Source organism: Sceloporus occidentalis, unplaced genomic scaffold (genome assembly GCF_023333645.1).
Source record: "Sceloporus occidentalis isolate IW3139 unplaced genomic scaffold, rSceOcc1.0.p SCAF_1, whole genome shotgun sequence".
NCBI classification, from domain to species: Eukaryota; Metazoa; Chordata; class Lepidosauria; order Squamata; family Phrynosomatidae; genus Sceloporus; species Sceloporus occidentalis.
Genome location: NW_028316981.1, coordinates 169232308 through 169260231, shown reverse-complemented (window position 1 = coordinate 169260231; position 27924 = coordinate 169232308). Strand labels below are relative to the sequence as shown.

The following is a 27924-nucleotide window of genomic DNA, read 5'->3' as shown; positions in this document are numbered from 1 at the left end:
CTGGCTTGAAAATCTTTTTCCCATTTTTTAAAGTAAGGGCTTTTGAAAATATATTTCCCTCAAGCTCAATGCTCAGTTCTGAAGCTGAAGAAAACATGAAAAGCCAAGAGATTTATTACAAGTCTATGCATGAGAATTTTGCCTCCTGTGCTTTTTATTATTGCTTTTAACAATAACACCTCTAACTCTCCTCCCACCCAGAAAGTCACAATCTAAAGGAGACAATGAGGAAAACAGGATAGGGAAAGAACAATGGGGCAAATTAATTGCCCACATGCTCATGTTTTTAAAGAACTTTTTAACTTTAAAAAGGTATGCCACAAATATAGACAGTAAGAAATATTTTAAAAATTTAGCATGAATGGGAGCAAATTTTACAGGGCAGCACAAAAAATAAAACCAATGCCACACACACACACATGCACACGCAGCAAGTTGTAGACCAATGATAAGATTTGGATGAATGGCCTGAGGAAAGAAGTCTCAGGACTGGTACTGATGGCCCTAAACAGGCAGCTTGATATGTTGTACCTTTGAGTGCTAGATTGGAGCTGCAGCAACTGCATGCTGTGACCCCAATCCAGCATTTTTGTGGCTCAAAAACAAGTGGCAAAATGCCTCTTGTTTTTGGGTCAGAAAAAAACTGCCCTTTCCACCACAGCCGCAGCTCTTCTGTGCTATTGAAGCATCTGAATGCCACCACTGCCTGCTGACTTGTTGGGTGGGTGGTGTGACGTCAGCTTGGGGGCGATGTGAGGCATGCATCATCTAAATGCCACACTCGCATGCCACCCCCAAGCTGACACATACTGCCAATCTGTTTCAGCCTACAGTCTCAGAAAAGAAATGCATGGGGGAGCAAGGGAAATGGGCAGTATCACTGAAGGGAGCAGGAGATCTTCAGTTGTGTTGTTGTTAACTACCCCTGAGTTTACCCCAATTCATGGTGACCCTGTGGATGAAACATCTCCCAAAAAAACCTATCCTTTGCTTCTCTTAGGTCTTGCATATTCAGGCCTGTGACCTCCCTAGATCATAGATCATAGAGTTGAAAGAGACCACAAGGGAAGTCCAACCCCCTGCCATGTAGGAATTCACAATCAAAGCATCCCCAATAGATGGCCATCCAGCCTGTGCTTAAAGATCACTAAAGGAGACTCCACCACACTCTGTGGAAGTACGTTCCACTGTCAAATAACCCTTACTGTCAAGAAGTTCCTTCTAATGTTGAGCTGGAATCATTTCCCTGGAGCTTGCATCCATTGTTCTGTGTTCTAGTTTCTGGAGCAGAAGAAAACAAACCTCTTCCATCCTCAATGTGACATCCCTTGGAGCAAAAATAAAGCAAACCTGGCCAACTCTTTCAACAGGGATAGAGATTGACAGACACAGAGAGTGACCAAGGAGAAAAAGGTTTGGGAAGAAAGATAAGAGTTCTGTTTTCAGTGTAAAAGATGCAATGTTTTGTTGTCTGTTTTCATGGTCTTTTTATTTTGTAAAAAATTATAAAATGAATTATACTAATTTGCCAGTTAAACATTCAGCAGCAGCATCCATACACGGCATCTTAGATTAAAGCCTATCTCTTGCAAGGTTGTTGGCCTTTGTTCCCTCCAAGACACCTTCAGGCACTCTCTAACAGGAAAGCATAAGCGTCAGAGTCAAGCTGCACCTCTTCCTGGTGAAGGATGAAGTACAACCTGGCTGCAGTGGCTCCTTCTTTCTCACGGTTCTTCCAGTTCCGAAGCATATAGTAGGCCCGCATGACTACGTTGTTGGCATTCTCTTCTTCTATTTGCTCCAGGACTGAGTTTTCAATCCCCAAGTATTCTATCCCAATCTGCCTCCATCCCTTGCCCATCTTTCTGGCCAGCTTCATCAGCTGTGAGTCTGAGACCCGCTTGGTTTGCATTGAAAAATCTGAGGAGAGAGGAGAAGGAGAAGAATTAGGATATATTTTAGAGGTAAACAGCTGCCTTTTATTTGCAAGCTTAGTAAGATGATACTTGCTAGAAACCTTAAGTTTCCTGTAGCCTAGGTTTGTAGATGAGCAAATAACTCATCACTTGCATTATTCACTGGGACTAAAAAAAACAAAACCCCAAGCAAAGTAGTTTTAAAAAAGGGATGTTTTTGCTGCTGTTGTTGTGTGCCTTCAAGTCATTTCTGACTTATGGTGACCCTAAGGTCAGATTTGTTCAGAGGAGGTTTGCTATTGCTTTCCCCTGAGGCTGAGAGCATGCGACTTGCCCATGGTTGCCCAGTGGGTTTCAAGGGCAATCTGCTGTTGTTACACTGTCTCAATACTTTGCTATACTGTTGTGAAAGTTTAGGCAAGTTTTTTTTTTAAAGTATTACTACTGCAAAATATTTCTTAGGAGGAAAGGATGAAAAATATTTTGATTACTGTAGTGATGCAAGGGCCATCCGTCTGCTAAAACAGATTGTATGCCTACCTATTACAACTGACCTAATTTTTGTACCTCTTTCCCCTAACTTCTTGAGAAATGAACTATTACACTTGATGAAGAAGGCATTCAGGAGAACCAGAAACATTGCTTATCATCTTGTAACACGTTGCTTGGTCCTGATAAAGATAAAGGTTGGGTCTCCCTTATCCAAATGCTTCCAACTAGAAGTCTTATGGATTATTTTTAAACTTGTTTTGGAATACCTGTATTTCTATATATGTACATAATGAGATATCTTGGAGCGAGAAGCCAAGTCTAAATATAAATTTCATTTATGTTTCATATACACTTTTTACACATAGCCTGAAGGTAATTATATATAAAATATATATTTTAAATGATGTTGCGCATAAAATAAAGGGAAACGCCACACTGCAGCATTAATGTGTTTTGGGGCCACTTAAACCATGACGACGTCATCCTAGGGAATCCTGGGAGTTGTTGTTTGTCGTGGCACCAGAGCTCTCCAACAGAGAACGCCACATAGCTCACAAAGCTACCAATCCCAGAATCCCCCACACCATTGAGCCATGATGGTTTATTTGCTTCATTTGCGGAATGCTTTAAATGCGCTTTAATCCCTGTTTAATGCCGAAATTAGCCCCAGTGTGATAAACATTGGCTGGAGCCAAAGTGGCCTTTGCTCTCCTCACCGGGTGCTGCTGGTGGTGCTTCTTCTCCTCCTCCTCCTCCTCCGAAGGGAGGCTCTCTTCTTCTTTCCTCTGGCCGTTCTTCTCCCCGTTGGAGCAGCAGGAGAGGGAGCAGGTCCCTCCTGGGCACCTTCCCCAGCGCCCCGGCGGCCAGCTCCAGGGCCCTCTGGGGCTCGTACTTGAGCAGGAGCTCGGCCACTCTGACCGGGGGACAAGGGGGCTCCAGCTTCCCTCGCGGGAGAACGGGGCCCAGGTAGAAGAGGAAGGTGCGCAGCTCCCCCGCGCTCAGCTCCTCCAGGCAGCGCAGCAGGCGCTCCCCGGCCTCCATGCCAGAAGGATGGGCGGCCTAGCTGCCAGGGAAAGGGGAGGAGAGGAGAGAGAGGGGCTTCCTCGACGCTCCCCGGGCTTGCAAGACCAAGGCTCCTGCCTGCCTCCCTCCTTTCTTTCTCTCCCTCTTTCCTTCCTTCCTTCCTTCCTCTCTCCCCCTCCCTCCCTCTGTTTTTTCTTTCTCCCTTTCTCTCTCTCTCGCTCTTTCTCCCTCCCTCCCTCCCTCCCTCCCTCCCTCCCTTTTTCTTTCCCTCTTTTCTTTCTTTTTCTCCCTGCCTCCCTCCCTCCTTTCTTTCTTTCTTTCTTTCTCTCCCTCTGTCTCTCTTCCTTCCTTCCCCAAAGTCGTCTGCTTTCGCTTTCGGGCTCTTCTTCTTCTTCTCTCCCGGAAAAGGAGGCGGAGGTTGCCAAGGGGCCTCAGTTTCAAAAGCAAGCAAGGAAGGGAGAAAAGGCGCCAAACTTGGTGGCGGGGGGAGGGCAGTGGGGCCACTGGGAGTGTGTGTGTGTGTGTGTGGGGGGGTTGTGGACCGCACCAGGCAACAGCTTAAAGGGCGTGTGTGTGTGTGTGTGAGAGAGAGAGAGACTACCCCTGCTCCTCAGACACACCTACCTTTGGGCAGACAGACACAGGCTGTGGCATCCACTTGCTTCCCTTTAAAATGCTTTAAGAAATGCTGGGGGGGGGGGGGAGGAGTTGGGGGGAGCTCAGTGGGAGAAGAAAGCAATAGCCCCAGAATTTTTTACATTGGAAATTTTAAAATTTCAAAATTTTAATTATTTTTTTAAAAAAAAAACCAATTCTTTTAGGGGTTTTTTTTTTTTTGGACATTGTCACCTTTTCAGCCAATCTTCACTGCCTGTATGTCAATGTATTTAGGTTGTGGGTGTGATAATGTAATTTGAAGGTATAATTTTAATTTTGGCAGTTGTTTACGTTGCAGCTATTAGCGTTACATTCAGCAGTATATGGGAATTGCGATCTACAAGTAACCTTGGGGCAAAAAAGCCTTACTAATAAGGATTCTGCATGGTGTGAAATGGGAGGAGGTCAATGGAGGGGGGGCACCATGAGTCACCACAGCAGAGGACACTGACCCTGGGATGCCTCTGGCTGGGAGCAGCTCCCACCCAGAGTGACCACTGGCCCTCCTTTTCCAGGACTTGTCCTACCTTTCAAGCTTCGGTCCAGGAGGAATCCCAAAATGCCCTCCATTTTTATAGCAGCGTTTTCAGCTTTTATATGGTGTGGTGTCCTACATTATTTTTCTTGAACATCCTACATTTTGAGGTAGGAGTTTATAAACTCTGTGGAGTTTATCACATGGGAGGAATTTCTCTTAATTTCGAATGAAAAGAAAGTGGGGCCAGAATGCATGAATTCGGTAGTTCAGCAAATTTACGTGAATTCAGATTGCATTCAAACTGACTCCCCATTGCCTGAAAATAGCTCACCATTGCCCAAAATTGCATGTGGTAGTCTATCACACAATAACGTGAAACCCCATAATTGCGTTCAGATTGCCATTGGATTATACATCCAATTTCCCTTGTCTGATAAACTCCTGTGTGTCTCTCTTTCTCTCTCTGTTTCCCTCAGCAAATGCTATTTTCTTGATGGTTTTGTCAGTAGTTTTTCCTTCCTCCCCAGATGTTCATGAAGGCCATATGAGGAAAACATGCAGAGTGGCCAGTGCCTACTAATGCTAGGATTTGCCATTTCACCCCACCCCTTTTTCTTCTCTTTTGTGAGAGTCACTCTCTCTCAGCCTCAGTGACAGGGCATGACAGACCTCTCTCTGCACCTCTCTCATGGTGATCCTAATTCAAAGCTATCATGCATTTGGGGGGGGGGGGGGCAAGGCAAGTTCTCAATGTCCCCGAGTTTGAGAGAGTGTGACCGACCCAAGGTCACCCTGTGGATTTATATGGCTGAGCTGGGATTAGAACTCTAGCCTCACGCTTCACCATAGAAACTCACTGGGAGACCTTGGGCAAGTCACATGCTCTCAGCCTCTGAATCCAACCCTAGAATTCTAGGTATTCCTTCATGGTAGAAGGCCAAGATGACCCTTGGGAATCCCTTCCAATGCTAGGATTTGCCATTTCACCCCACCCCTGCCCCTTCTTCTCTTTTGTGACAGTCACACTCTCTCAGCTTCAGGGGCAGCCCATTCCAAAACTCCTCTTTATGCCAAGAAAGCCCTGTGATAAGTTTGCCTTACGATCACATTCTGCAGTGCCATCCTGATGTTGAACAGGGGTCAGACTACATGTCATCTAGGGTCCTATGTATCCCTATGTATTCCTTCATAGCAGAAGAGGGTTGGATTGGATGAGCCTTGAGGGTCCCATCCCCAATTCTACCATTTCTTGTTGGGGCTGCAGCCAAAGTTTATTTGTTGAATTGTTGTTGTTTTTCTTTTTGTGCACCTGCAAGCTTTTTCTAGAAGAATGATGTTCTTTAAACCACTGCCAAACTTCCTTTTGACGTGCTAATTGAGTTTGAAATGCCAGGTAATTCATGTAAATGCTCACCTCCCTTGTCTTTATTTTCATTCCAGAAATCCGTGAAAAATTCTTCTGGAGAGAAAAAAATAATCTTTTGAAACTGAGACTTTTGAAAAGAATATTTTTTTTTAATAAAATTGGCATCTAGTTGTGAAAAGTTGTAGGCTTTGCTTATGGAAATACTGTACCAATCCTGAAGCACCCTTGTTTCACTAGTTCTTGTGTGTGCGCTTGAGAGCATGTGTGCATGTATGTGCTGATGATTTCATTAATAAAACTACAAAACCTATTTGACATTGCCTTTGGAGTTCTGTGTGGTTTGGAACCATTAAACATAGGGTAGATCCCAGGCTGAACATTGCTCCTGCCAAGGTGTAATTTCAATTGAGCTAAATAAATTCCCCCATTAAATATGATTTGTGGGTGCCCTCCCAAGATCCCAGTTCTTTGGGTAACAGTGGTGTCTGCATGCGCCAGAATACTCTGGAAGCAGCATAATGGGGCACATTGTAAACAGCTGCCCAACATTGCTCCAGAAGAACTGGAGCAAAAAGTAACTTTTTAAAAAATGGTGTAAGTGGGTTATATGGTGGGTTCAGCACTGAACTGGCCAGATATCATCTTCACATCAGAGCTCTGTGTAATTCAGACTACCTGCCTTGAGGATGTGGGAAAGACCTGGTATTTGGCTCGTGTGGACATGGCCAAGATTAGTCAGGGATCAGTGTATTAAATAAGTAATCTTTACCTTCAGAAGTGAGCAACTTTTGAATTTCTGTGTAATAAATTATTTTTGTGTTATACACTTGTACCTCTGAGAATGCCACATAAGGGATATTGGAGTGCTTGAGTTGAAATACACTATGTCTGTCTGTGGTGACAGCAATTATTCAAGGGTAGTGGTGTCCAGTGTGGTGATCAGATGAATAAATTCTTCCACAAGAACTAAAAGGTCCCCACATTTGGAGCCATAACAGTGGGAGAAGTGAAGGTCCCCATGCCAATGGTGGTATAGATGGATGACCCTCAAACGTTCTCTCTTACACTTCTTTCATTGCCCAGATTTTGGGGAGAGGCTATATTTTCTTATAAAGAACACTCAGTTAAAAAAGCAAGTGTTATTATTTTTACTTTTTAAATTATCCATTTATATTGGCAGCTGAAATGTATGTGATTCAGGTGACATTATTGATGTTTATCACACTATACTCTTAAAGTGCTACTATTCCACTTTGACTCCTCTAGCTGCCTCCTGTTGCATTCTGGGATTTGCAGTTTTAAGGAGGGGTATTTAGAATTCTCAGGCAGAGAAGTTCAGCTCCTTAAAACTGCCAATCCCAGCATGCAACAGGAGGCAGCTAGAGGAGTCAAAGTGGAATAGTAGCACTTTAAGAGTATAGTGTGATAAACATCATTGAGTTTTTCTACCTATTTTATCTTTATCTGGGACAAAAGCTATGTATTTGTAATGTGTGTGTGTGTGGTTTATATTCATCCTGTATTCCCATGACCCCTCTTCCAGTTCTGAAATTTCAGTTGTAAGCATCTTGAGGCAGTGTCCTATTCATTTCCTTTTGGCTTCTTTAGAAAGGGTCATGGATGTGACCCTGTTTCAACTTTTAGGCTATTTTCAGGGAGAGAGCCAAGTGAGATACTATATTTAGATTTCACTTTTCATGTTTCTTAGTGCAAAGCAGGATTATTTTGGCAAAAAAGTGTATTTATTTATATTGTAAAAAACAAGTTCACAATCCAGATCAACTGAGTAGGCTGAAGCTGTGTAAACAGAGTACACATGGTCCACACACATGACTTCAAATGCTAGGAGCAAATAATAAGGGATAGGTATAGGGATGCCATATCCCGCCTGCACATGGGACAGTCCCATTTTTGGTGATACCGGGCTGGTCCCATCCCGTCCCAGTTACTGCCAAATCCTGGGTTTGGGCACGGCTCTGGGCCGGGCCTGCTCATGTGGTCATTGCTGCGGCTGCTAATGTGGCCGGACGGCCACCCACATCCTCCTCCTCCTCCTCAGCTGCACCACCCACTTCCACCTCTTCCTCGTCCTCCTCGGCTGCGCCGCCACCTCCACCTCCTCCTTTGCCTGCGCCACCCGCGGTACTTGGCTGGACTGCAGCCACCAGCAGTGTGCGCTTGCCCCACTTGTGCACCCGCACGCGGGGCTAGAAAAAAAAGGAGCTTGTCCCCTTTGGCTGGCATGCCAATGGCAGAACACTGGGGGCGGGGCTGTTTCCAGCCCCAGTGTGCCATTGTCCAGCCTCAGGGAGGAGGAGGAGGAGCAGGAGGACCGAGGGTAGGCCTCTGGGCCAGGGGCAGGGGAAGCGCCCTTTTCTGGCGCCGAGGAGGAGATGGAGGTGGGTGGCCATTTCCTAAGTGCATTTTCCCCCCAAGTGTATTTTTTGTGCTTTTAATGCTAACAAGTCTGCCTTGTTTTGACAATGATAGTGATGATGATGATGATGATGATGATGGTGATATCAGTCACCTTCTGAGGCATGTGCTCAGTGTTTCTGTAGCCGAGACAGTGTGACTTTCCAAAGTGAGTTTTCTGTGCATTTTTTGTGCTTTTAATGCTAACAAGTCTGCCTTGTTTTGACAATGATATTGATGATGATGATGATGATGATGGTGATGGTGATGGTGATATTGATACCAATCAGCTTCTGAGACATGCACCCATTGTTTCTGAAGGTGAGAGTGACTTTCCACAAAGTGCGTTTTCTGTGTATTTTTGTGCTTTTAATGCTAACAAGTCTGCTTTGTTGTGACAATGATGGTGATGATGATGATGGTGATATTGATATCAGCAGGGACGTAGCCAAGGGGGGGTTCTTGGGGTCCGGACCCTCCCTTCCATTAGAAAAATGAATGGTGTGTGCTGCTGCGCTTCCGCACCCAAGCCCCATTATAATGGTGGCATTAGTCTGGACCCCCCCCCCCCCCTTTCTAAAATCCTAGCTACGTCCCTGATATCAGCAAGCCTCTCAGGCATGGACAATGTAAGTTGCTCTGATTTTTACAAACTCATGAGCAGTGAAGAAAAATCAAAGTACCTTGACCAAGTACACACTTCTGAGAAGTACGGTTTGTGTAAGAAACCTGAAACTGAGGGCAAATCCACTTCTTGTTAAACCACCTTGACATGTTAAATATGCATGGCCATGTTAAACCATGTTAAGTGTGAAACCCAAAGGGTTTATTTATGCAATAAGCCTCTGAAATATGCAAGAGGCCATGTTAAATAAAGCCATGTTAAATGCCCCAATGTGTTGTGTGTGTTTTGGAATGGGGGGAGGGGGTTGGCCAGAAAGGGAAGTACATTTCTGCCATCTGTGTAGGAATAATGCCAAAATGTCCTCCATTTTGAGCATGCCTAAGAAACATGCGTTTATATTAATGCTTTTAAAATTATTATTTTTTTAGTTGTTCGTGTGTCCTTCATTATAAAAATATGTCCTACATTTGTGGCTAAATTTTGTCCTACATTTGTCCTACCTTTTTTGTAGGTTGACAGTTATGGCAACCCTAGATAGGTATTACTTTGTTGCGGTGCTGACAAACTTAGATAGGGTGTAAGTAGATTAGACATTAGACATCCTTTCCACAATTAGAAAGGCAGAAGGAGGGATGCAGGATGCCTCCGTCTGGAGAGTCTTTTTGAGTAATGTGATGACAGGAGCAGTAGGGAGAGATTGCTTGCTAAACGGTCTGCAGTGGAGGTTGTGGTCTAGGAATGGCAGGTCAAGAATCGCGGGATTACTGTTGTCCAGAATGTCCTCTGAAAGAAAGAAGGAAAACAAGGACAAAAGAGTGAGAGTCAGTGAAGGAAAGGACATTCATAAAAGGTGCATTATAAACTCCTTCAGATAAGTTCTTATGTTTGTGTTGTGTTTTTAATGTCTTAGATTGGCCTGTAAACTGTATTACAGCTTGTGGACCAATAATAGTATTGGAACAACAACATGAAACAATGTTCATCATATAGTTTATGCTGAAGTTTTTATTCATAGATTAACACACACACACACACACACACACACTATAATTGCTGTGAACACAAGCTTCCAGTTCTTAAGAAGATGGCTCTATTTATGTTACATTGCTCCTGTACTGATTTAATGCAAAATAACAACCAAAAGTTTAATGCAGTTCTTCCTTTCTAGCTGATGTCTGAAGGAGCACTTCTTTTGCCTTCCAAGATTAAATTTTAACTGAAATTATAATTTTACCTTTCCTTACAGATAAAAGAAGCATCGACAACTAAAAATTATATCCAAATCCATAACATTTGTATTCTAAGACTGGGGCTACTCTACCACACTGCAGAATTAATGTAGTTTGACACTGCTTTAACTGTCATGGTTCCATCCATGAAATGCTGGGATTTGTAGTTTGTTGTGGCACCAGAGCTCTCTGGCAGAGAAATCTAAATGTCTTACAAAGCTACAAATCCCAGAATTCTATAGATGCATGATAGTTAAAGAAGTGCCAATCTGCATTAATTCTTCAGTGTAGATGCAGACCTGGTCCTCCACCATCCTATGAGGTTTTGAGCTTCTTTATGTACGTATACAATTTGGATTCAAATGGCAACCACCAACTGATTGCTACCAGTAGGGATGTAAATTGATGTCATAAATCTTCTCGTCCCTGAAGAAGGGTGGGACATATAGTTACTGTTCTCCCTGTATATGAAGCGTGGGGTAATTAAAATGTTTCATCTTTCACAGGGAGTGGGAATTGCTTTTGAAATTCAGTGTTCTTGATGGTTTTATTGTTTTATTGCTTCAGTACTAAGCACAAAAAGCAGCAAGCAAGCTAGTCCACAGAAACCACTGTGTGACCTTGGGTAAGTCACACTCTCACAGCCTCAGAAGCAGTAGGAACCCCCCCCCCCCCAAACAAATCTTGACAAGAAAGTTACAACGTTGTGTCTGCAGTACCAGCATTTAACCACTGCACCAGGGCTTCATTGCAAGAGAGACTCAATTGCACTCCTTCTGTTTAACTGCTCAACACAGGGCCAAAACAGACAGGCCAAAATAAAGTGGCTTCTGGTCACTTTGGAGGTATGTGATTTAAATGCTGCATGCATCCTAAGATTCCGGAAGCCACACCAAAACCATGCTCCAGTCCTAAGGACTGGAGCACAGCTTTGGCACAGCTTCTGGCCTCTTAAGATGCGTGTGTCATTTAAACAGCATACCTCCAAAGTGACCCGAAGCAACTTTATTTTGGCCTGTCTGTTCAAGCCCTTAGTTGTTGTTGTTGTTGTTAACTCTTCTTGAGTGGACCTCAATTAAAGCAATCCTGTGGATGGGAATCTGGATTGTGTACTTGTTTTTTTTACAATATAAATAAATAAACTTTTTTGACAAAATAACCCTGCTTTTGCACTAAGAAACATTCAGAACATTGAATTTCAAATTGACATTCCTGGTCATTGCTTCATTTTCAGATGAACCTTCTGAAGATTCTTACACTTGGTATGAGGAGATGGAAAATTTCTTGGCTCATTATCAGAAATTGAAGGAATGGTGAAAGCAAAAAGCCACATATTTAGTGAAATGGAATGATTGTCACATCTGACTCCTCTATTAGCTGCCAGCCCTAATAGAGGAGTCAGATCCTGTTGAGATTTACTGATGTGCCTTAAACACCCTGTCTGTGAAATCATAGCATAACTATGTGAGTAACAGTGCTTGTCTGTGTACTAATTTGTACATCACACACACAGACGGTGTAAGAGACATTTGATCTTTAATACGCACTGGCAAGAGGCAGAAATAGAGGCCTTGTTCAGCTGTTATGCTCACCTCTTGGACTGGACAATGGAGTTGGGCATACCACTCTAGGTACTGCAAGCTGATCAGGATCTCCAGACTCAACAAGGAAAAGACCCAAAAGAAGATGTTCCAGTTGGGGTTTGTTTTCTTAAAATTGAGCTTGCTGCTAATAAGGCCTGTGAAGAAGAATTGAGGGGAGGAGATTAGTTGTATATAGTTCAGCAACTGTGTTGAACAAAGGAGACCTTTACCATCATTTCTGGGAGCTCTTGCTCTGATTCTGGCTTCATATATTAGACTATATGAAGAACTGTGTGGCATCAGACAAACGTGTCTTTACATCCTGCAATCTGTTTACACAGTAGACAGCAAGTAGCCTACAAGAAGCCCACCAGGAGATCACATGGATGCTATTGCATTTTATGTTTATGTTTTGGAATGCTGTCAACATGAAGAGAATAGACCAGGCCAGATCTGGATGTTAAATAGGATTTCTGGAGCTTTGCTAAATACGAAAAACTAGAGTTTGTCCTTGAGCAATGGATGGGCTGGGGAAAAAGCCAAAAGGAATATTAGGATATACCTTACACTTTTCAATAGGGTCAGTAAAGATAACCCAGCACCTACATCATTTTGCCTTAGAAAAGTCTTAATTTAAAAATCAACTCTAAAAATGAGGTCTTGTGTGGCCATGAAATAATATAGAACGAATAGACCATGGCCAATAAATAGTTTTAATGATGTTAAATACATCTTTATGCATCTTCCTTTATTCTGTATGGCTGTGTTGTTGTGCTCTTATGATCTTGGAGGAGCTTTATGGCAGTCTTGTGAGTCAGTTTCTGTTATAGCTGTTTAAGGTCCTGTCACATACGTTTCGCTGAAATATTACCAAGGGCTTTATCACATGCTGTATTTAAGACATGATTCCCAAGGGAAGGAAGTGGCATTGGCGACGCTGACCACACGACACTACTTCCCTCTTGTAGCAGCCCCTTCCCTGACCTGTGTCTTTTCATTCATGGGGGAAAACATGTGAATGAAATGGCAATGGCGCCCTGTTGTGGGTGTAGAAAGCCATTCCCATGGCAGTAGCACAATTGACAGTCATGTAGTCTCATTGTCTCCTCCTCTCCCTTTTTAAAACTCCCTTCCAAAACTTTTTCATGCTAGCTGAGAGCTCCAGAGCCCTGAATGAAGTTTCAGAAATTGTTTTGAGTGGATCGGGGCTGCAGAGCTCTGAAATAGTGTGGAAATGTTGGATTCCCCCCCTAAAAATACCAACCGAAAGGCATGTCAGGCAAGGCATAAGAGAGGGAGAGAGGGGTTAAGGGAGAGGAAAGGAAAGTAACACAGTGCTGGCAGCAGCCTGTCACACTAAAGGAAGAAGTGTAGTGGTGGCTGCTCCTATGCCAGTATTATACCATTTTATTTTTAGGTTGCAAGAGTACAGTGCAAAAATGACGGGTGTGATAAAGCCCTAAGTTGATATGCATCTGATAATCTGTTATGTTGTGAGCCTTCAAATTGTTTCCAACTTAAGGTAGCCCCAGGGCAAATCTTTCATGGGATTTTCTTGGCATGATTTGTTCAAACGGTGTTTGCCATTGCTTTCTTGTTAGGCTGAGAGAGTTTGACTTGCCGAAGGTCACCCACTGGGTTTCCATGGGCGAGCAGTGATTTGAACCCTGGTCTCCAGTCTTAGACTCAGGCTTGAGTCTAAGGGCTTCTCTGCAAAATTAACATACTCCTCATTCTATTTGAGCAGAATGTGATCCCACTACAAGCGATTTGGAGAAGCTTTTTGTAAGGGGTACATGAACAATTCTACACACTCTATAGAAAAGGCTTTGCAGTTTTTACCAGAGTATCCATAAGGATGTGCATTATCAAACATTGATGTGGATATGCAAGAATCTGCTGCAAATCAAATAATACACTTATGCGTAGACTAGCCCTACACTGAAACCACTACAACACATGGATTCTAAAATGCATTTTATAATCACTAGTCCAAATTAAATTGACATTTGGATGACAGATTTATAAATACATGGTTGATAGAATTTTTGAACAAAATGATTTATATTCTTAAAGCTTTGAGAATGAAAGTCTACAAGACAAATTATAATTAAAAAGGAGACAACAAAAGACGTTTTTGATGAAGTTTTGATGTAAAAACTGATCAATGTAGGCTTATTTTTAATAGCATGTAATTGAAAGATGTAAGATCCAATCAGCTTATGAAAAGTTTTAAAGTGCTAACAGGAACAAAGGATGGAAGATGTAGGTGTCTGTTGTCTTTTTGCTTGGCTTCTAATGTTTTAAATTTCTTAATCACCAGCTTGACACTTTTTCTGCCAAGAGAAAGTGACAGGCCACTCTACTCTATTCTTAGCTCATCTTAATTTCTCTCCCTCTCCTGTAATTTTCTCTCCTAAAGGCTGAAGTAGGTTTACATTCTTATAACAAAATACATTCTTTTTTATTTTTATTTTTTTAACATTTCCTTGTACAATTTCTGCATGGGGACCCCTTTAAACACTATTTGACTTTAAAAACTTTTTGTTGAAACTATCTAAGGTTTTTCGGAGGCATGGCCAGTAGTAACAGCAAGTGAGGTGAACTCATTAATTCTAAGTCTACATAGAAGGAAGAAGGCACCTGGAGAAGACATGCTTCATCCAAAGATATTTTTGGATAATTTGTACTGGGGAGCCCCCATATTAGCAAAGCTTTTTTCTTTTATCAACTCAGTTGGGAAATTTCTGAATGGGTGGAGACAAAGTATTGTGGTTCCTATTTTTAAAAAGGGAGATAAAACATTACCAGCCAACTATCATCCTATTAGTTTGTTAGATTTCACCTCAAAATTATATACATGTTATCTTCTATCTAAGGCTGAAGACTGGGCAGATCAAAACAATGTGATTGCTGAGGAACAGGCTGGCTTCCAACAAAGCAGATCAGTTACTGACCACTGTTTTATACTGAACCATCAGGGAGTGAAATATACAAGTTCCTCCAAAAAGCATTTATATGCTATTTTTGTTGACTTAACTTCAGCCTTTGAAAGAATAAACCAGCAGAGGTTATGGCACAAATTGTGGAGGTTGGGAATTGATAGACACTTGTTGATCTTAGTTAAGAATTTATACTCAGATATTAGTATCCAAGTAAGAGTAAGCGAAATGGGGCAATTATCGGAAGAGGTTAAAACTTCCAAAGGTGTGAGACAAGGTTGACTGCTTACCCCATTTTTGTTTAATATTTATGTCAATGATAAGATTAATCAACTGGCCAATAACTCTAATTTTCTTTGTCCTTAGGAAATCAGAAAATTAATATTTTACTATATGCGGCAAAGAAAGGATGCAAGAGGATTATGCTCTGTGGGATATTGATGCCATTATAGCTTAAAAGATCTCTTCTAGTTTTCCTTTTTTTAATGTATGCTTTGAAGTGGAAAAATATTTTTCAGAAATAACTCAACCTCTTCTTCATAGGGCATTCGTGGAAGTTGAGATATTGAACACACTACACACTATACGCTACATTGTAGGATATATAAAGCCCCAAGGGATAAGTTTATGAAGAGACGTTTAGAACTTAGCTAACCAAAATGACCTGGAGAAAATCACTTACTTGTTAGTTAATACAGCTAAGTCTGAAAGCAGACTAAACTTAAATTAGATTTTGAGGATAAAGGCCTGCATGGTAATCTGCAATAAATAGATTATACTAATTTGAATGGATTATGGAAAATTGTGATATGTTTTAGTATGAAATATTTTTTTAAATTTTAGTGTAAACATTTTGCCTTTAATAATAATAATAATTATAATAATAAAATTTATTTGTATCCTGCCCCTCTGAGAACAATCGGGGCAGCTAACAAAGTTAAAAATACAAAACATATAAAATCCCTGGTACCCTCCCCTCCTTAAAAAAGTATTAAATCCAATGCAAAATAATAATAAAATTTATGTTATAGAGCTAACTGACTGAAAAAGTTTTAAAAGGTTTTAATCATTTTTGTAATTTGATAGCTATAACCTGTATTTGGTTGTCATGAATAAACTATACTATCTAAGGTTTCTGAACTATCAAATGGAATAACAGATAGACATTTCTATCATAGCTGGATAAAGTGTTGAATTTTATAAAGGTAGTACTGACCTTCTGACATGCCCAAGACCAATAATATGAATGTGATTGGATAGAAGTAGCCTAAACACAGTGTTAAGACATATTCATGGATAACACCTGAAATAATGAAAGTAGACAGAAGAGCCACAGGCTGAGCCACTGATTTGCATACCTGGAAGGGAAGGAGCACAGGTAAGTAACATAGAAAGCATGTATGAATAGGAAGAGTGAATTGTTGTTCCAGGTCAAAGGTGGATTGTCAGGACTGAGGAAGTCATGCTTTGCCGAATGTTGTTGGCTGCAGAAGCTGTTGGATTACAAATGCCACCTTCCTGATCATTGGTCTACCTGTTTGAAGTCTATGGAGCTTGAAGTAAGAAAAAAGAAAAATCTGACAGAGCAAAATCTGGAGGGCCACATATTCCTGCACCCTTGCTGTATGTGCCCATGTCTCTGTCTTGCCTATTTACCCCATCCGCCATCCTATGTAGTGTGGTTTTCCCAACCCTTACCTACCCACAGGAGGTCCTGATAGATGTAATAGTAGAGCCAGTCATGTACTAACACATTCCACTTCCGGTGAAATGTAGAGTAAGATGTGGAGTTCCACCAGTCCTAGTCAGGATGAAAAGAAAGAAGCAACAATGAATTTGGATAGGGAGGCATGTAGCATTCTGCATGCTACTGTGGCCGTTTTCTCCTGTATCTTCTCATAGAATCATAGAGTTGGAAGAGACCACAGGAGCCATTCATTAGCAGGAACACTAATTAAAGCATGTGCAACAGCAGGGACGTAGCCAAGGGGTGGTGGTTCTTGGGGTCTGGACCCCCCTTCCGTTAGAAAAATGAATGGTGCGTGCTGTTGCGCTGCCGCACCCAAGCCCCAATATAATGGTGGCACTTAGTCTGGACCCCCCCCCCCTTCCTAAAATCCTGGCTACGTCCCTGGCAACAGATGGCCATCTAGCTTCTGTTTAAAAACCTCTATCACCTTCTGAGATAGCATATTCCACTGTCAAACAGCTCTGACTGTCAGCAAGTTCCTCCTGAGATTTAGGTGGAATCTCTTTTCCTGTAGCTGGAATCCATTTCTCCTTGTCCCAGTCTCTGGAGCCATGGAAAACAAGCCTGCTCCCTTTTTCATATGACATCCTTTCAAATATTTAAACATAACCTTCTTTTCATGAGGCTAAACATGACTAAGCCACTCCTCCAAAGGCATGGTTTCCAAAGTTTTCATCATTTTGGTTGTCCTCATCTGGACATGTCCCAGCTTGTCAACATCCTTCTTGAACTGAGGTCCCCAGAACTGGGCACAGTATTCCAGGTGAGGTCTGACCAAAGCAGAATACGTTGGCATTATCACTTCCCTTGATCTAGACAATATACTCCTATTGATAAAACCATGAATTGTGTAGGCTTTCTTGGCCTGTGGCATCACACTGCTGGTTCATATTCAGCATGTGGTCTACCAAGACTCTTAGATCCCTTTCACTTCCCTTTCTCTCCTGCACTTAATTTTTCTGCCTGTAGGGAAAAAGATACTCTCCAGTCCATATTCTCTTTTTGAAATTGTACCCTGTTCCTTCTACAAATGCTATCTCTCACCTGGACCTATAGCCTGTTATATCAGAGGAAATCCCTGGTAAGCATCAGCCATAGAATCTGTGTCATATATTCTCTAGGTGACCCTGCCATAGATTCTGCCTCCCCTTCAGCTGTCATTGCTCTTCATAAATCAAAATGTGTGTTTGTTTCTTATTTTCTTTTTTTATATATACTTTGGACATTGGACATTATTTGAAAGATGTGAACGCTAACATTAACAGGGAACCAAATGATCCACCAGGCATGTGCAGGTGGAATGGAAGACAAAACAGCCCAGTCCCTTCTCTGGAACCTCCTTGAGTCCCTGCCATCACCTTGTAGAAGCTGCGGTCAGCAAAGCGCAGCATTTCAGCAAAGGCATTAAGCCAACACTGGAAGAAGGAGAAGCCGAACAGCAGTATCCAATATATTCCTGTGGGGACAGACAGAGAAAACATTAAGATCTTAGACTGGAATATATATTTATAGGTATGATATAGAATTGTGCAACTCTGGAGGAATTTATATCATACTTGTTTTATTTTTATATCTTCATTTGTGTTTATTAAAAATATAAATAAAAATTCAACCAATTTCATTCTATAGTTTTACTCTTTCAGGTTTCTTGTTCATACTTATCTTTGCTGGGAATTATTTTCCTTAAATGTAACTTAACAGCATGGCTCACCAGGTTCCAAAAATTAAAACAAGGTACCAAATCTTAAGGAACAAACAATAGATTAAATCCAATATTAATTCTACCCAGAACAGAACCCCCCCCCCCCCAAATGAATGACACTATTACTTGCAGCTGACCTAAGCCCCATTGATTTCAATGGGTTTATGTTAAGTAGATGGGAATGGTAGGACCCTCCAAATGTTACTGAACCGTTGTTGTTTTATATAAATTGATAGCAATTTTTATCATTGTGTCTCAGGTTAAAATCTAAGGAACCTTCCTAGCCCATATGGTTTTATTCTTTTCTTCTATTGGGGCATACCTTGGGACACAATGACATGAGGTTATGCTCTCCACCCCCAAATATTGGTGGGAACTGGAGATCAGCAGCAAGCTGATCTTCCCAACACTACTTTTTAGAAACTTTTGGCAGATAGATTTTTGGTTCTGAAAGTCTCTTGCCTTTCTCTGTCATTATATTAATTACATTGTGCTGATAAGTTAACTGGAGATATATGTACAGCAAATACTTTTCCTGCGATATACCTGTTTGTTTGTTTGTTTGTTTGTTTGTTTGTTTGTTTGAAGATGCACTGTAGCCTAGATTGTCCAGACAGAACTACAAGAAATTGTTTAAGTCAGGTAAGGTGACCCTGAAGGCAGGAGGGAACAGGATAGATGTTGGGTCCCCATGTAATGAATCTATGAGTGACCATTGCTGGGAGCTACATGGATATATAACTTCAAAGCTTTGCAAATAAACTTTACCTCTTTTCACAGTTAGGGAGGAGGAGCTACTGAATGCAGAGGGATCTTGCAGTGCTTTTGAGACTGTGTGAAAGACATTGTAGCATTATCATCTGTAGATTTGATCTGTCCAAGTGTACGAAAGCTCATGCTACAATGTCTTCCACAGTTAATAATAATAATAAATTTTATATCTATTTCCTACCTCTCCCAATGGATCGATGTGGGATTACAAGCATGAAACCACAATAACAGGCATAAAACCACAATAACATCTAGATTACAATAAAAAATCATCACTTAAAAATACAGTTCAGAACAATAAAAAACCATCATCTAACATGCAGTATTACAGCCAAAAGTAGGGTTTTCTTAGGTTCTTCATAGAAGATCGGGTGGATAGGCCCACTGGAAGAGATTTTAAAGGTGCTGCAAGATACCTCTGCATACTGATATTCCAGACTAACATGGCTATGTCTCTGTAAATTGAAGTCCAGGACTTGTTTATATAGAAACAAAATACCCAAAGTTCTGGGACATGGACATGCACATACAGAACTGTATAAATAATGAAAAGCTGTTTCAAATGCTTCAGTAAGTGATAGTGTGATCCCTATACCTAGTAGCATTAAAAATCCTTCCCATGACAGAGAGGAGACAAGAAAGCTTAAGTGCACTGAAGCCATACTAGAAAATGTATATTATCCAGCTCTTTCAGTTCCATGAAACATTGTCAACACACTTCTACGTCTTTATTTTTAATTATTTGTTTTATTTGTTTCATCTGTATGCCACCTTTCTTCCAAAGTAGGACCCTATGATGACTGGAAGTCTACTTTTAAGAAACTGATAGCGATGATATGTTTGGAAAACTGGTGACCAACATAATATTCTTCGACTTTCTTTTGTTTATGCAGGACTAAATAATCAGGCCAGGCCAGTGACAAATTGAGACCATGAGTGGGACAAGAGAAGTGGGAGAGGATTAGTATACGGCTGCTGGCAGTGGCATAAGATGGAGTCCAAAGTAAATAAACTTCTGTCTGAGAAAAGTTCTCTGGCTACACCCCTGACTTTTCCCAGTTGATTATTGCATCTCATCTCCATCACACAGACTAAGCCACTGCTCTGTGCACATACCTGGCAGTGTTCCACTGAAGACACAGAGCACCAGGGTTCTGAGGGTGAAGGGCTGCTTGTGTATGTTGCTGAAGGCAGGAATACAGAGGCACTTGTGGGCGTAGAATCCATAAAACAGGCACGCAAAGAACTGTGTGACAGAGGGAAAAGCTCCATCTCAATGTGTGGATCTGCTTAAGGTGGGCAAGAACACCATGTCAGGGTTGACCAGAGCCTTAAAAATTATTTCCTAGCTGCGCTTGAAGCAGCTGGCTCCTGTGGTCTCTTTAATTTCCCACAATGCCCTCCCACAGCATCACTCATAGCTAGGGCATTGTGGGATCTTTAAGTGACTGTCTTTTGGCACCTGCTGCTATTGAGAGTTGTTGACCACCAGCCCCACTGTCATGTCCATCTTCCACAGCACCTCAGCAGCAGAGGGGCCCCAGCAGTTGGCATCTTTGCCCAGGGTCCCTTCAGACCTGGAGTCAGCTGGGCTGAGATTTAAGATGTTATTGGGTGACTGAATGTTCCCCTCATTGGCATAAAGATTCATGTATTGAAACCTTGTTTGGTGTCTCTCACCTTAGCGAAATTCTCGATGACGTACCTCCAGCGAACACAAGGTGTCCTATGAATAGCACAAGGAAAATAGCAGGCACTGGATAAGGGTTTCTTCATTTGATGAATCACTTCCCTTTTGTCGAAAAGCTTACTGGAGGGTTGGCATTCTGCACAGCAGTCCTCCACAGCCGTTTCTGCAGTAAATTCCCAGAGCAGTACACCAGCTCTCTCTCTCCATGCTGGTTATGGATGATGGGAACCACAGTCCAGCCCATCTGTAGTGTGCCAGATGTGCTTCTCCCCTCTTCCCCAGTTTTTAAGTCCACCCCCACTTTTTTAAAATCAAAGGATCGTTGTATGGGAACTAGAAATCCCAGAAGCTACCAAAGACTAACACTGTGTGCAAAGCAGATGGGCAGGAAAAAGCGGCTCGAAGCTCCTCCTTCCAAGAGTCGGCTGAGACCTTGCTGACCGCACCACCCACTCCACATGCACATGTCAAGGCAGCCTACATGCACATGTCACAACTGCATGGTGCAGTGTCAAGCCACACTGCTGGGTATTTTTAATATTTTTTTTGCAATTCCCCTCCCCACCATTCATGCGCACTATTGCACACACACACCACCTGTGACTGCCTGCTGCCTAGATGCCATCCCATTAGATGGCTGCCCCCTTTGATTGTGCACACAGTTGCACCTGCGATCCTTCACTGGGATACTGGCAATGCACAATCATGGCCTCCTCCAAATGCCCCCTTCACCCCTCCCCTTCATCCCATGCCCCATCTTGGACTGTCTGATTTGTGTATGTTGTACTTCTATCCATTGGAGCTGTCACATTTTCACTTTTTTGCACTGCCACCCTGATGATTTTGATATGGCACCGCTGTCCTTTTTAAATGTAAACCTGCACCGGTGCATTTATATGTGCCGTTAGGGATAGGATGGAGTGCTTCTTTGGGAATGGTCTTGCATTGGGGCGCTTATATACACAATAAAAGTTAAGAACTTTCTGGGCTTGTTTTCAGTCCAGCTTTTCCCCTCTTAGTGCAGCTGGGTGCGGTTTCTGGCCACTTTGGAAGCATACATCATCTAAATGCCATGCTGCCAAAGCGGCCTTAAACCACTTCTTTTGGCCCATCTGTTTAACCCGTGACTGTGTGGAGAGGACTCACCTTGGGTAGCTCTCTCTGTAAATCAAAGTAGGGCAGAAGAGAAAATACAGGTAAGTAGACAATTGTGGTGGCTGCATCTTTCCTGGAAGGCGAGAGAAAGAATCAAAGGAGGAGCTGACAGTGTCACCCGGTGTGGGAGGGGGCTTCCGGGGCAGACAGCAATGGCCAAAAGAGGAAGGTCATCCCTCTCCTTTGCTGCAGCAGTGGAGATCACCTTGTGAGGAGGCCTCCCCTGCCAGCCCAGCAAAGTTGGCAAAGGGGCACTTGGCACTCTTCTTTGCCACTGCCGCAGCAGTCTCTTCATGAGGTGGCCTCTGCTGCTGTGGCAAACTGGGAGAGCCCGAATGGTTGTCATCCTTCTTCTGCAGTGTCAGCAGGTGTGCTGCACCCCTAGTGATGCCACTAGCAGCTAAGAGCAAGGAGGAAGTACCAGAAAGACATGGGTTTGTGTGGCATGCTGAGAAAAGTCATATCTTGGAAGCAGGCTGGGAATCCTATCACACAAGCACTTTTTGCTTAAATTCCCTCCTCTGCACATCCATTAAGGGTACAAGAGCCCTATCTGGTATTTCACCTAGAACAGTGATGGTGAAACTTTTTGGGGCCGTGTGCCCAAACTAATTTTTTTTTAGCACTGGGTAGCACCTGGTGCTGGTGGTGGGACTTCAGGGACAGGACTTCTCCCCTGCCCTTTCTTCAGCCTCCAGCTGTCTCTGAGTTACAGCTAAAAGCCAGGGAAGGTCCGGGATGGCGGGGCAATTCCTTCTTTCCCCCCTGCCCTTCTCCTGGCCTGGAAACAAGGAAATGTCCCTAGAGAGGAGGAATAGGCACGTATCCATTCTTCCTCCTCCTGGACCTTTCCTTGCCCCCAGTTTTTCCTCTGAAGAGAGCAGCTGGAAGCTGAGGGAAGGCAGAGAGGAGGAGCCAGAGGCGCGTGTCTATGGCTCCTTCTCCCCAGCACTATTTTCCAGCCTCCAGCTGTCTCCAAAAGACAGCTGAAGGCTGGGAAATGGCAGGGAGGAGGAACAAAGGGTGCACCCGTGCCTATACCTCCTCCTCCCTGACCCATTCCAGGTGACATGGCGTCACGTGCCACCCATGGCACGTATGCCATAGGTTCACCATCACAGACCTAATACCCCTAATGTCAAGAGGAAGAAGGAGTTACAAGCACTGGAAAACAGGTGAGATTCTTTAATTTCTTAACCCCGGAAGACCCCCAAATCACACTCACCACCATCTGACCTGGCCTGAAGGATGGGCGGCACAGTTTCCCGCAGGAAGGAATGGCTTTTCATCAGGAAACGGATCTAGGAAGGAGGGAAAACCAAGTATTGACAAAGCATGCATCTTAGAGACTTACTGTTTAAGTGCTGTTGTGGCAGATCCTGAACCGGGGACCAAAACTACCTGGTCCTTAATTAAGAGAGGGGTTTCTGCACCCTGTTCTTTTCTCTGGTGGTTTGGCAGAGGAAACAATTATGATCTTGCTTTAGCTTCAGCACCACCACTATGGACAGTCAAGGACCGGCATTCTACATACATGCCAGCTCAGCATGGAGCAGATGACACAAGGGTACAATCAAGCTCCACCTCATCTTATGAAGCTACTTCCTCTGGCTTGGCTTTGAGAAGCCCCTGGCTCAGGTGTAGATGACCTGTTCTCTCCCTTCTGGTCCATGCTGACTTTCTAAATCTGACAGCTCTACACAAAGCCAAACACCAGCAGCTGTGATTGTGACAGTGCTGGGCAATCTATGCAATGCAAGTTTAGGAAGCCCCTTTTTCTGTGAGCAGCAAGCAGGAGCATAACCATTCTCCCATTGTTGCCATTTTAGAAAAGTAGGTTCCTGCCATTTTACAGAAAAGACTGGACAGGGCCCCTCTGAGTTTAGAGAGACACTGCCCAGTCTTTTCTGTAAAATGGCAGGAATCTAGTTTTCTAAAATGATTTCTATCTATGTATAAGTATAAACATTTTTGTCACTGGAGATATCGTCAGTCTTCCTTGGAGGCTGTATGTATGCCAGGGGTCTGTATTCTGGGCATTCAAAGATACAATTTCAGCTAAAACTACTAGTAGATTTTCTCCAATAATGTCCCTTTCCTGGCCCTTAGAAGCTCATCCCCCATTGACCCATATCCCTAGAGTCACACCTGCTCACAGATGATGATGAGACGGGATGCAGGCCCAAAAGGCTGGGAGATGACAGTGTAGATGGGATAAAAGCCCAGAACAGTGGCATGGCAGGCAAGCAATACCATCACTGCAGTAACTGTGACGAAAGTGGGGAACTGGAAAGTCTTCAAGGAGCTGGCCCAGATTTGCAGGACCTTGTAGGGCACTAATAAGGTATAGAGGAACATGATGAGCCAAGCCAAGAGTGCCATGTGCAGCTGTCCAAAAACAAAGATGAACAGCTCAAAATCTAGGACAAAACTGTGAAAGACAGAAGGAAGGTGTGAGTACACAGGAACCAGGACCAGGATAATAAAAGCAGGAGGACTTCTGTGAAACATCAAGACAGAGTAATCTCTTAAAAGTTTCAGTTTCAGGCACATCCAAATCTCACTTTCCATCCCTTTTCCTTTTCAGATTTTACCACCAATTAATTGGCAAGAGTGGGTATCATTTATGCTGATGAAGACTTCTGGAGAACACAGAGGCTTGCACACTTTTGTGGTGTGTAGTTGGCCATAATAAAGGTATTCCCCCACTGTGGAGTTTGGACTTTTCTCATTGATCAGCATGGCAATCTCATTTTTAAAAAAATATATATTATTTCAGTATTTCTTATTATTGAGGAGAAATACCAGATCCCAAGCCTCTACTTCCCTGGTAAGCAACTATTCATTGCATTAGTATATAACACAGGAAATTCCTTAATCTCACTTGTGAACCATACCGTCCTCTATCAAGGGAATCCACAATGACTGTCCTGAGAACAAAGATACAGAGAATGGCCGCAAAAATGTTGTAGATGGTGCGGAAATGCTGTACTTCCAGAAGCTCACTGTAAAAGAGAGACAGAGAAGAACAGGACAGATACCAGATCAGCTTTATGTGTTCATAAGTAGATTTCTGGGAGACTGGAGATTGAATTTAGTCCCAGGGTATTTTCATCAGTTTTCCTGGCAGCCATTAGGAATCCAGATAAATGTATGTTTAAAGATTATTGCCTTGAATTTCATTTGTGAAATTGCTAGAAAGGAGATGCAAAACAGATATTTATAACATATAGCGTAATTACAAAATAAACTGATGGTAGAACCTATGCAGAACCTCATAGTGCTACGTAAACCATAATGGGATTTTTATTGTTCTGCAAACCTGAGGTTTTTCTCCAGCTTCTAATAGCCTCCTGGTCGTGTGCATGATCAGTCCTAGTTTTACCTCATAATGAAATAGTATAATTATTATACAGACAGAGCATAATTTACAATTAGTGTGTGGAGAATAAATGGGAATGGCCTAAGACACAAATAAAAAAAAAGCCAAATCAGAGAGAGCAACAGAAAGAGCTGTGGGGTGTGGGCGAACCTCCTTACAAGTGATCAATTCAGACTACTGGCAAGGAATGGGAAAGGAGACATTGGAAATGGCAGAGACATAGAGAAAAAGGGATTGCCTACTACTGTGACTGCAGCAGGTTGCCATGTAGAGGTGAGGAGGAGGTGGTTTGATTTGTACGTGGGAAGTATCAGAAAGCAAGAGGGAGAACTATATTGGAATGAAAGAAATCTGTCCAAGATCATATGCCTGTTGAACGCTAGAGCCAGTCATGATACAGTGTCCCTGTAATTATTTATCTTTCCTGCCAGGGGTTGGAAAGAGGGAAAGACATACTTACTCAAATAAGGACCGGCTTTCAACAAAGACTTTCTGCCTGTACAGTAGTGGCCTCTTCTCTCTGTGGGATTTCAAGATAGGCCATGATTAGCATTATTTCTCTAATTCTACCAGTTTCTTGGCCCCACAATGGCCATCTATTTGCTGCCATTCCACTGGGTGCAGCAGACAAAAAGGCACCAACTCTGTGCATCCATGACTGGTTGACTTTTATATGACTTCCTGCACTGAACTTTTCCCATTCATTCTGATTTTTATTAGGATTACTATGTGACTTTAACTGGTGCCTTGTTTTGCTTCTTTTCCAATTCTGTTCTTTCCCATTTGTATTGCATGTGTGTTTTAGATTGTAAGCTTGTGGGCAAGGACAGTGGCATCCCTGTGGTTGGTGTAACCGGTACGGGAGGATAGCAGATGGGGGAGATTGCCCCACTGCCCTCCCTACCAATGCCTTGCTTGCCTGCCCCCTGGCTGGCTGGCCACCACCTGGTAAGACTATTGCTTGGGGAGGTGGTGCTGTACAGGGTCCAGTGCAGCTGCTCAAGAGGGCAACTGTGCCAGGCTGTAAAGGAAAGACACTGCCTCCCCATGCAGTGCCTTCCAAGAAGGGGCACTGGGAATCTGGCATGGCTGTTCAGAGGAGCAGCTGCACCAGAACCTAAACAAAAGTGTGCTGCCCCCAAAGCAGCCCCTGCTGCTTACAGAGGGCCATTTAGGGGTCTCACATGGCTTCTGGACAAGCGGGAAAGGGATGTTATGCCATTTCTCACTCACCCAGAAATCTTGCCAGCCCCACTGGGTGTACCAGCCACCAAGTGTATACTCCCACTGGGTATATCCCCTTCACCCCCTGATGAAGCCACTGGTCAAGGACTATACAATGGTCCCTTCCCATATGAGGGGATCTGTTCCAGACTCCTACCCGCCACATAAAGGGAATTCTGCGTATGCTCCAGCCCCATTAGAATGAATGGGGTTTGCGCATGCTGCGGCATGTGCACCATTATCCCTTCTGGGATGAGCGGAACCTTCTTCTGGTGCAGCTTTCAGCATATGCTAAAAGCTGCATAAAGCGTGCCCGCGTATAACATGGGCACACTATATTTTGAGTTAGAAGGGTTTCATATAGAAGCTGGCATAGTTTAGACCTCTAAAGGAGAATCTATGGCACGCGTGCCACGGGTGGTACACAACGCCATGTTGCTCAGCATGGGTCAGGGAGGAGGAAGAAAAGGTCCATGTGCATCCATTGCTCCTCCTCTCTCCCATTTCTCAGCCTTTAGCTATCTCTCGGAGGCAGGTGGAAGCTGGGAAATGGCGCTGGAGAGAAGGAGCCACAGGTGTTTGTCTCTGGCTCCTCCTTCCTGCCTTCCCACGACTTCCAGCTGCATCTCTGTAGCTCATTCTTACCTGTGGCCTGTGGCTCCTTCTCCCCAGTGCCCTTTCCCTTGCTTCCAGCTGTCTCAGAGAGCCAGTTGGAAGCCAGGAGAAGGCAGGGAGGAGAAGCCAGAGGCGCAAAACTATTGCTTCTCCTCTCTGCCCGTTCCCAGTCTTCAGCAATCTCTCGGAGACAGCTGGAAGCTGGAAAATGGTGCTGGGAAGGAGCCATAGACGCGCACCTCTGACTCCTCCTCCTTGCCTTCTCACAGCTTCCAGCTGCCTCTCTGAGACATCTGGAAGCTGGGAAAAGGGCACTGGGGACAGGGACGTAGCCAAGGGGAGGGGGTTCTTGAGGTCCAGATACCCACTTCCGTTAGAAAAATGAATGGTGTGTGCTGCTGTGCCGCCACACCCAAGCCCCAATATAATGGTGGCACTTAATCTGGACCCCCCTTCCTAAAATCCTGGCTACGTCCCTGCTGGGGAAAAAGAGCCACATGCCTATTGCTCCTCCTCCTGGGTGTTTCCCGGCCTTCAGCTGTCTCAGGGACAGCTGGGGACTGGGGACTGGGAAAAGGCGAGGGGAACGACTGGCACATACCCATTGCTCCTCCGCAGGGATCTTTCCCAGCCCCCAGTTGCCTCTGGAGAGACAGCTAGAGGCAGGGAAAGGTCTGAGAAGAGGAGGAACAGGCATGTGCCTTTTCCTCCTTCTCCCCAGGGACCTTTCCCAGCTTTCAAGCCAGGAAAAGGGCAGCCGGGAAAGAAGCATGTGTCCATCGTCTCCTCTGCCAGACCTTCCCTGGATTCTTGCTGTCTCTCAGAGACAGCTGGAGGCTGGGGAAAGGGCAGAGGAGAAGTCACGCCCCTGAAGTCCCAGCCCCAGAAGGCAGAAGTCATGGTCCCAAC

At 43.6% G+C, this 27924-nt stretch overlaps 2 protein-coding genes across 2 annotated transcripts; both read right to left on the bottom strand.

Annotated features, from left to right (window-relative positions):
• Positions 1-198: 198 nt before the first annotated feature.
• LOC149322701 (uncharacterized) lies at positions 199-3632 on the bottom strand. Its single transcript, XM_089509094.1, has 2 exons — positions 3125-3632; positions 199-1920 (listed from the first exon to the last, which is right to left on the bottom strand). Exons 1-2 carry the CDS (start codon positions 3447-3449, stop codon positions 1625-1627), a joined length of 621 nt encoding a protein of 206 aa, XP_089365220.1. The 5' UTR covers positions 3450-3632; the 3' UTR covers positions 199-1624.
• A 6038-nt stretch (positions 3633-9670) lies between these two features.
• Positions 9671-27244, bottom strand: LOC149322700 (sterol O-acyltransferase 2-like). Its single transcript, XM_089531018.1, has 14 exons — positions 27046-27244; positions 25637-25712; positions 24692-24799; positions 23943-24225; positions 23020-23095; positions 21786-21867; positions 20630-20675; positions 20066-20195; positions 17835-17932; positions 16429-16527; positions 15971-16084; positions 14825-14854; positions 11794-11910; positions 9671-9755 (listed from the first exon to the last, which is right to left on the bottom strand). The coding sequence occupies exons 1-14, from the start codon at positions 27242-27244 to the stop codon at positions 9705-9707; spliced, it is 1509 nt and encodes a 502-aa protein (XP_089387144.1). The 3' UTR covers positions 9671-9704.
• Positions 27245-27924: the final 680 nt, after the last annotated feature.

Coding starts and splice junctions, on each gene's coding strand:
- LOC149322700 (XM_089531018.1), bottom strand. CDS start 27,244: ATGGCTCCTTCCCAGCACCATTTTCCAGCTTCCAGCTGTCTCCGAGAG. Junction 23,096..23,942: donor TCATCATCATCTGTGAGCAG/GTGTGACTCTAG, acceptor CCTCCTTCCTAG/ATCCGTTTCCTGATGAAAAG. Junction 17,933..20,065: donor CTTCAGTGGAACACTGCCAG/GTATGTGCACAG, acceptor CTGTCCCCACAG/GAATATATTGGATACTGCTG.
- LOC149322701 (XM_089509094.1), bottom strand. CDS start 3,449: ATGGAGGCCGGGGAGCGCCTGCTGCGCTGCCTGGAGGAGCTGAGCGCG. Junction 1,921..3,124: donor AGCACCACCAGCAGCACCCG/GTGAGGAGAGCA, acceptor CTCTCTCCTCAG/ATTTTTCAATGCAAACCAAG.